This window comes from Somniosus microcephalus, chromosome 29, assembly GCF_052327205.1.
Source record: "Somniosus microcephalus isolate GS21.2 chromosome 29, FLI_Smic_1.0, whole genome shotgun sequence".
Lineage (NCBI taxonomy): Eukaryota > Metazoa > Chordata > Chondrichthyes > Squaliformes > Somniosidae > Somniosus > Somniosus microcephalus.
Genome location: NC_141015.1, coordinates 38,612,750 through 38,621,972, shown reverse-complemented (window position 1 = coordinate 38,621,972; position 9,223 = coordinate 38,612,750). Strand labels below are relative to the sequence as shown.

Genomic DNA, 9,223 nt, shown 5'->3' with positions numbered 1-9,223 from the left:
TCACCTCCATTTGCCCTGCACCATCATTCCTTTTGTTATTTAATCACTCCTGCCCGCCACCATATTACAGACCTTTCGCCTTTGTTACCCCCGCCTCCCCTTTTCTCCGGCTCTGGACTTGCTTAAAGGCTCATCATCTCTAACATCTTCCAGTTCTGATGAAAGGTCATTGGCCTGAAACGTTAACTCTCTTTTTCTCCTCACAGCTGCTGCCTGGCCTGCCGAGTGTTTCCAGCATTTTCTGTCCTTCATTTCCGATTTCTAGCCTCCGCATTATTTTGTTTTTTGTTTCCACTATTTTTCCCTTGGCTGCAGGCAGAGCGGCACTGATGACGATAATTATCTTCAATTCATACGAACTCATCGAGCTGCTGAAGGAGGCAATGTGGCAGCTAGAAACAGCAGCAGCAAGCTCATTTATTTCAAATGCTCCAGCAGATGGTGGCTTGGCTGCAAAGTGGGTCTAATGATGCATTTAAATTGTAGAATTGCACTGAGAATTGGTTCTGCAACAGTGCATCGGGCCGCTGGTGCAGTGGAAACCACCCTATTTATATCACAGGGCGGGTTCCACGGCAGCCAGAATGACATGTGTAGTTGTGAATCTCAACTTGGCTACTGGCTGCCATGCTTCTCCCCTGCATCCCCCACCCCCCCAAAAAAAGGGAGGATGTTTCCTCATAGCTGGTGAGTCTAGAACCAGAGGTCACAGTCTCAGAATAAGGGGTCGGCCATTTAGGACTGAGATGAGGAGAAATTTCTTCACTCAGAGGGTGGTGAATCTTTGGAATTCTCTACCCCAGAGGGCTGTGGAGGCTCAGTCGTTGAGTATATTCAAGACAGAGATCGATAGATTTTTGAATATTAAGGGAACCAAGGGATATGGGGATAGTGCAGGAAAGTGGAGATGAGGTAGAAGATCAGCCATGATCTTATTGAATGGCGGAGCAGGCTTGAAGGGCCAAATGGCCGACTCCTATTTCTTATGTTCTTAAAAGCACACAGCAAAACGAGTGCAAGGCCACACTTCACTGGCCAGTATGGGAGCAACGAGCCAGAAGCCACTGTAGTGGTATTCATAACCATTTACCCATGTGGCACTGTATTGCAGCGTATAAACATTCTCTTCCTGCCCTCGTCAGTGTAACAAATCGACAACAATAAGGATCAAAAAGCAGAGTTGATTTGGAACCAATTCCCTTTGTTGCCCATAAAGTGTCTAGCTGTGGCTCAGTGGGTAGCACACTTGCCTCTGAGTCAGAAAGTTGTGGGTTCAGGTCCCACTCCAGGGACTTGAGCACATAAAGCTAGGCTGACACTCCAGTGCAGTGCTGAGGGTAGTGCTGTACTGTCTTTCAGATGAGACGTTAAAACGAGGCCCTGTCTGCTGGTGGATGTAAAAGATCCCATGGCATTATTTTGAAGAAGAGCAGGGGAGTTATCCCCAGTGCCTTGGCCGATATTTATCTCTCAACCAACATAACAAAAACAGATTATCTGGTCATTATCACATTGCTGTTTGTGGGAGCTTGCTGTGCGCAAATTGGCTGCTGCGTTTCCCACATTACAACAGTAACTATACTTCATTGGCTGTAAAGCTTTTTGAGACGTCCGGTGGTCGTGAAAGGTGCTATATAAATGCAAGTCTTTCTTTTTTTTAATAAATCCAACCACTTGGAAATACAGTGACAGGACTTGCCCCAGAAAGGTGATGTCCAAACCACAGCCAGTGAACCATATGTAGAGTCTGGCCATTCTGGTCCATCACGGCCAGGCGAGTCAGTTCTAATAACGTTTATATCTCATACTCGCTGGTCTGCCCGGTTTACATTTGGTGAGCCTGGAGGTTTGGGAAGGGCCTATTCTTAGCGGCATTCCCTCATTGGCGGATAAATCCTGAATCAATCCACCAGGAGCGGTTGGCATTTGCAACTTGAGTTGGGAATTTTGATTTAAAAGCTTAACATGTGACATGCAAAGCTCTATGGTATACACCCACGTGGTGACACACCAGCTACACAAATCCTGGTATTCCTATGGGGATTGTGCAAATGGGGCCCTTTATGGGAAGGGATAGGGGGGTCAGGGTAGCCATTTTGAGTGAGCTGCCTGGTTGAATAATGTGCACCATTTGATGCTTTCCTTTTTCCTCCTGGAAATCTGCAGCACATGGTTGAATTTATACTTCAAAATGGCTACCCTGCACCTTCACAGAATCACAGAAACCCCACAGTGCAGATAGAGGCCATTTCGGCCCATCGAGCCTGCACCGACACATATCCCACCCGATCCCCGTAACCCCTACATCAACACATATCCCACCCTATCCCCACGTATTTAATCCCCCTAACACTAAGGGTCAATTTATCATAGCCAATCAACCTAACCCGCACATCTTTGGACTGTGGGAGGAAACCGGAGCACCCGGAGGAAACCCACGCAAACACGGGGAGAATGTGCAAACTCCACACAGACAGTCACCCGAGGCCAGATTCGAACCCGGGTCTCTGGCGCTGTGAGGCAACAGTGCTAACCACTATGCCACCTTGTCCTGGATTTTTCACAGTTGTGCCTGTTGTAGAACAAGGGGGAAAAAAAATTCACAAAACAAGACTATATTCTGTACGGATAACCGTAGCTGTCGTAAAGACAGCGGGGTTTGATTGACAGCTGACTTCATATCCGGGGGCGGGATCCGACGCCATCTTGGCCATGCTTGAGGTACTGTACTAGGAGACACAGAGTCAGGACTGAATAAATGGCACTCCACTACAACTGCTTGGGAGACTCGTAATTACGTTATTAAGATAACATTACATATTCTGCAGGAATTGTTGGACATCGTGAAAGTTAAAAGTTTAACGGTCAAACTATTAGTAAAAAAACAGTACTAGCAAAATTAATGGGACTAAAAGCTGATAAATCCCAAGGACCTAGGGTTTTGAAAGAGGTGGCCATTGGGATGGTGGACGCATTGGTTGTCATCTTCCAAAATTCTATAGATTCTGGAACGGTTCCTGCAGATTGGAGGATAGCAAATGTAACCCCGCTATTTAAGAAAGGAGGGAGAGAGAAAACAGGGAACTACAGACCTGTTAGCCTCACATCAGTAGTTGGGAAAATGCTGGAATCTATTATAAAGGATGCAATAACTGGGCACTTAGAAACTAATAGTAAGATTGGGCAGCGTCAACATGGATTTATGAAAGGGAAATCCTGTTTGGCAAACCTATTGGAGTTCTTTGAGGATGTAACTACAGGAAACTTCGCGATATCCGGCACCGACGGGACCGAGCTGCTGCCGATCTGTCAAAACTTCCGGATAGACCGGCGCTAATGTTGAAGGATACGGAGGTTTTCATCTCAGTATCTGACAACACTGTTGCTTAGCAACAGCTTGTAAACACTCGGCCCGTACCTTGGAAGCGTCTCTGAAGCTGTTGCTAAGCTACAGAGACGCTTTCCAGAGCCTGACTGTTAAAAAAATGCTAGGAGAAGAAAAAAAATCCTAACCAAAACGGCTGCTGATTTCTGCCGTTAGATTGAGGTTTCCGGACGTACAACCTCCGGATAAACCAAAGTTTCCTGTAGTGGAGTAGACAAAGGGGAACCAGTAGATGTGGTGTATTTGGATTTTCAGAAGGCCTTCGATAAGGTCGCACACAAGAGGTTGGTGAACAAAATTGGGCACATGGAATTGTGGGTAATATACTAGCATGGATTGAGAATTGGTTAACAGACAGAAAACAAAGAGCAGGGATAAACGGGTCTTTTTCAGGATGGCAGGCTGTGACTAGTGGGGTACCGCAAGGATCGGTACTTGGGCCCCAGCTATTCACAATCTATATCAATGATTTGGATGAGGGGACTAAATGTAACATTTCCAAATTTGCTGACAATACAAAGCTAGGTGGCAGTGTCAGTTGTGAAGAGCATGTGAAGTGGCTTCAAGGGGATCTCGACAGGCTCAGTGAGTGGGCGAGAACATGGCAGATGGAATATAATGTGGATAAATGTGAAGTTATCCACTTTGGTAGAAAAAACAGAAAGGCAGAGTATTTCCGAAATGGTGAAAGATTGGGGAATGCAGATGCTCAAAGGGACCTGGGTGTCCTTGTACATGAGTCACTGAAAGTGAATGTGCAGGTGCAGCAAGCCATTAGGAAGGCAAATGGTAGGCTAGCCTTCATTACAAGAGGATTGAGTACAGGAGTAAAGAAGTCTTACTCCAATTATCTAGGGCCTTGGTGAGACCACACCTGGAGTACTGTGTACAATTTTGGTCTCCTTGCCATAGAGGGAGTGCAACGAAGGTTCACGAGATTGATTCCTGGGATGGCGGGACTGTCAAATGAGAAGAGGTTGAGTAAACTAGGCCTGTATTCTCTTGAATTCAGAAGAATGAGAGGGGATCTCATTGAAGCATACAACATTATTACAGGGCTTGATAGGGTGGATGCTGGGAGAATGTTTCCATTGGCTGGGGAGTCTAGAACCAGGGGCCACAGCCTCAGGATAAAGGATAGACCATTCAGGACTGAGATGAGAAGAAATTTCTTCACACAGAGGGTGGTGAATCTTTAGAATTCACTACCCCAGAGGGCTGTGGAGGCTCAGTCATTGGGTATTTTCAAAACAGAAGTCGATAGATTTCTGACTAGTAAGGGCATCAAGGGATATGGCGATAGGGCCGGTGAATGGAGTTGAGGTTGATGATCAGCCATGATCTCATTGAATGGCGGAGCAGGCTCGAAGGGCCGAATGGCCTACTCCTGCTCCTATTTCTTATGTTCTTACTACTTTGTATCTTAAAGCAACAGGTTTTCCTGGAAGTGTCATAAAAGGAATGCATTGTCAGGCTTTCCAAGATATAAACAGGATGACATTGAAGTGTCTGAGGAGAAGGCATTGCTTGTTTTCTGAAATGTAAAGTGCTTGAGTAAGGGAATAAGTGTTAGTGATGATGTCACCCATGAATGGTTAATTGGGGTATTTGGAAAATCATAATGCAGTCAAGCAGAGTCAGCATGGTTTTATGAAAGGGAAATCATGTTTAACAAATTTGCTGGAGTTCTTGAGGATGTAACGAGCAGGGTGGATAAGGGTGAGCCAGTGGATGTGGTGTATTTGGATTTCCAGAAGGCATTCGATAAGGTGCCACATAAAAAGGTTACTGCACAAGATAAAAGCTCATGGAGTTGGGGTAATATATTAGCATGGATAGAGAATTGGCTAACTAATAGAAAGTCGGGATAAATGGGTCATTTTCCAGTTGGCAAACGGTAACTAGTGGGGTGCCACAGGGATCGGTGCTGGGGCCTCAACTATTTACAATCTACTGTACATTAATGACTTGGATGAAGGGACCGAGTGTAATGTAGCCAAGTTTGCGGATGATACAATGATGGGTGGGAAAGCAAGTTGTGCAGCGGACTCAAAGAATCTGCAAAGGGATATAGACAGGCTAAGTGAGTGGGCAAACATTTGGCAGATGTGGGAAAGTGCGAGGTTATCCACTTTGGCAAGAAAAATAAAAAAGCTAATTATTATTTAAATGGAGATTACAAAATGCTACAGTTCAGAGGGACCTGGGGGTCCTTGTGCATGAAACACAAAAAGTTAGCATGCAGGTACCGCAAGTAATCAAAAAGGCAAATGGAATGTTGGCCTTTATTGCAAGGGGGTTGGAGTATAAAAGCAGGTAAGTCCTGCTACAACTGTACAGGGTATTGGTGAGACCACACCTGGAGTACTGCGTAAAGTTTTGGTCTCCTTATTTAAGGAAGGATATACTTGCATTGGAGGCAGTTCAGAGACAATTCACTCGGTTGATTCCTAAGATGAGGGGGTTGACTTATGAAGAAAAGTTGAGCAGGTTGGGCCTATACTCATTGGAATTTAGAAGAATGAGAGGTGATCTTATTGACACACATAAGATACTGAGGGGGCTCGACAAGGCAGATGCAGAGAGGATGTTTCCCCTCGTGGGGAAATCTAGAACTCGGGGGCATAGTTTCAGAATAAAGGGTCGCCCTTTTAGAACTGAGATGAGGAGGAATTTCTTCTCTCAGAGGGTCGTAAATCTGTGGAATTCTCTGCCCCAGAGAGCCGTGGAGGCTGGGTCATTAAATACATTTCAGGTGGAGATAGACAGATTTTTGCAAGATAAGGGAGTGAAGGGTTATGGGGAGCGGGCAGGGAAGTGGCTTTGAGCCCAAGATCAGCCATGATCTTATTGAATGGTGGAGCAGGCTCGAGGGGCCAAGTGGCCTATTCCTGCTCCTATTTCTTATGGTTATGTAATGTTTAGTTTTAGGGTAATAAACATAGGCAGTAGGTATCCATTAGATACAGGTAACAATTGGTCACAGATGCTAGAAAATGTTACATCAGGAAGCCTCGTGTTGGGGAAATGGTTCTGAGGTAAACAATTGCAAACTGTTTACACAGATAGTCTGTTCCCAGAGGGTTTGGGAAATAAGATACATCATTTTGACATTTTCCTTTGATGTAGTCAAAATATAGTATATAAAGGAACATGGTTTTCAACAGTATCTTAGGGTGTACTTGAAAGATACAGAAACCGAATATTCACTCTCTGTATACAGTTAAGACTAATCACCTTTACTGCGTATCAATAAAGTCTGTTCCGTATACTCCGTTATGAAGTCTCGTGCTTACTCGAAACATGTTGTTGTGAACCAGAGAAGAAAGGAGGTTGCTTAACAGGAATTATGTGGGCACATTCGGCTTTGCTTGTCCGTGATGATTTATTTGCTACGTGATAACCACATCTGCTGCGTTCCACCATTAATTTATCACAACATGCTGCAACCAAATACTTGCCGCAACTGTTCTACAGACCGAGACGGTTTACGGCAATCAGGGGACTGGGTGGAGCAGTGGGTTAGCAGACTGGCCTCTCGCTTCTGGGATTTGGTTCTGAATCCAGTCTGGATTGACGATGGTCTTAAGAAAGTCTCCTCTGTCTTGTTGGCCCCAAGGGTCGTTTACAAAAGGAGTGCGGCCAGTCTGAATTCAGTCACTGGTGGGTGGTGGCCCATGTCAAAAATAAAACGGCAATCTGACAGAGAGAGCGCAGGATGACTGGTGCAGGGGAGAGACAAAATGCCAAACTGGTGCAACAGGAGGCATTCTTCTGAGGGACACCGTGGAGGCAAAGCACGGGGAACTTTACTCTGCATCTGACCATGCTATATCTGGCCTGGGAGTACTTGACTCCAGCAAATGGGAAAGTGCTCCATTTTTCAATATCAACATCTCACCCAAAGGGGAAAAAAAAATTACCAAGAATTAAATACATTACTGCAAATATTTTACTGTGCAAAACTGGGATGACTTTTAAAGAAATCCAGGGGTTAATGAAGTGAAAACAGGTCTTCTCCTACAGTCCCTAATGCATCACCGTCACTGTGCTAGCAGGATGTTCTTGCAAAGTCACGTCAATTCAGCTCCTTACTCCAGAAGAAAGGAGATAAATGGATCACCGTTGAAATCCTGGTGCATCAGCGATTAACCAGCAGGTGAGTTTGTCCAGCTGTGTTTCCAAGTTGAGCAGCAGGATTCATCTGTCAGTCACGTTTTTTTGGGGAGCGTTACCCGGCAGACTGTTGATGAATCTTGACTCAACAAATCCGGACTCTAGGAAAAGTTAATGTTGCCAGAGGAAGAATAGAACCCAGAACTGTCAGTGGAGAACCTCTGGGAGATGTGCACAGTGCTCAGCTCCACCTCGCCAAAATTATAATTTTCACATTTCTGCAACGGAATGGAAAGTATTAATACTTTAACCCACAAAAGGGAGGGTAATTTCTCATTGGATACACTCAAGGCGACTGCTAACTTGGTACATCTCACTAGGAGGGAAAAAAAACATTCTGAGCTGAACAGGGACTCAGTGCAACTACACAAATACTGTGATCAACAATCAGTGACTTGAGCACAAAAATTTAGGCCGACACTCCAGTGCAGTGCCGAGGGAGTGCTGCACTGTCAAAGGTGCCGTCTTTCGAATGAGGCGTTAAACCGAGGCCCCATCTGCCCTCTCAGGTGGACGTAAAAGATCCCACGGCCACTATTTCGAAGAGGAGCAGGGGGAGTTCTCCCCGGTGTCCTGGCCAATATTTATCCCTCAATCAACATCACAAAAACAGATTATCTGGTCATTATCCCATTGCTGTTTGTAGCAGCTTGCTGTGCGCAAATTGGCTGCCGCGTTTCCCACATTACAACAGTGACTACACTTCAAAAGTACTGAATTGGCTGTAAAGTGCTTTGAGATAGCCTGAGGTGAAAGGTGCTATAGAAATGCAAGTCTTTCTTTTAATCCTTACCCTGCTGAATAAATAGAAACACCTACAGTTGGCTACAACAGATACTGCTGCACAGATACAGGAGGTTCACGCCGTCAGCAGATTTCTATGTGTCTGATGTCAGACACACTGCATGTGGTGAGCACAGTGTCTGTAGAATCTTGTATTTTGTTTGTATTTGTTGATTTACTAAAAAGTCATTCCTCTTGGTGTTTGCCAATAACACTGATTTTTGCAAAGACAGCACGGTATTCTTTTGGGTAGCGGTCTCTGTCTTTTGGCAACGAGGTCAGGGGGGTTCCCCAAGAATACATCAATATTTTCAGAAAATCACGGCTTTAACCATTACCCTTCTAAACAAGAACCTCATACAGTTGCACATCAACTACTGTGACTAGTGATTTGATCCTTACCCTGCTGAACTGGAATCTTGTACTCCTGCACATTAAATACCATGAACAGCAACTCTTGCGCGTAAAATACGGTAACTACGTGCTTTAATCCTTATTCCTCGGAATAAACAGGAAGTCTGCACAACACATGCAACGAGAAATGCCGAGCGTAAGGGGGGTTTGGAGAAGAAAAACACAATCATTTACATTTTAATGCAAATAATTTTAGCTCCTTTTAGTCAATTTAAAAAATAAAGTTCCCTCCCTTGGAGGCATCGTGTGGACAGGATTCTTTTGAGTTAAGATTTCACTCTTATTTTGAGTGCGATCTCTTTTTCTGGATAAGACCATTTCTAGAGCCCTGATGTTAACCTGCTCCTAAGGGCTGAATCAGATTAGTCGGTTAGTTCACGTTCAGTATACCACAGATTCTTTAGAGCCAAGCATCTCATACTGGAACAACCCACGTGTTGTAATGAGCATCTCAAACGTCAGAAA

The 9,223-nt window shown here is 44.8% G+C and overlaps 1 protein-coding gene across 6 annotated transcripts in view; it reads right to left on the bottom strand.

Annotated features, from left to right (window-relative positions):
* Positions 1–5,653: 5,653 nt before the first annotated feature.
* ascc1 (activating signal cointegrator 1 complex subunit 1) overlaps positions 5,654–9,223 on the bottom strand; it is a 75,902-nt gene continuing 72,332 nt past the window's right edge. For 5 of the 6 annotated variants that reach the window (XM_085970648.1, XM_085970646.1, XM_085970647.1 and 2 more), the window contains exon 10: positions 5,654–7,779. In XM_085970648.1, the coding sequence (XP_085826774.1) occupies positions 7,663–7,779 (117 nt within the window). In that variant the 3' untranslated portion in view covers positions 5,654–7,662. The remainder of the gene's footprint in view (positions 7,780–9,223) is intronic. The other variant, XM_085970652.1, reaches the window with a different exon arrangement.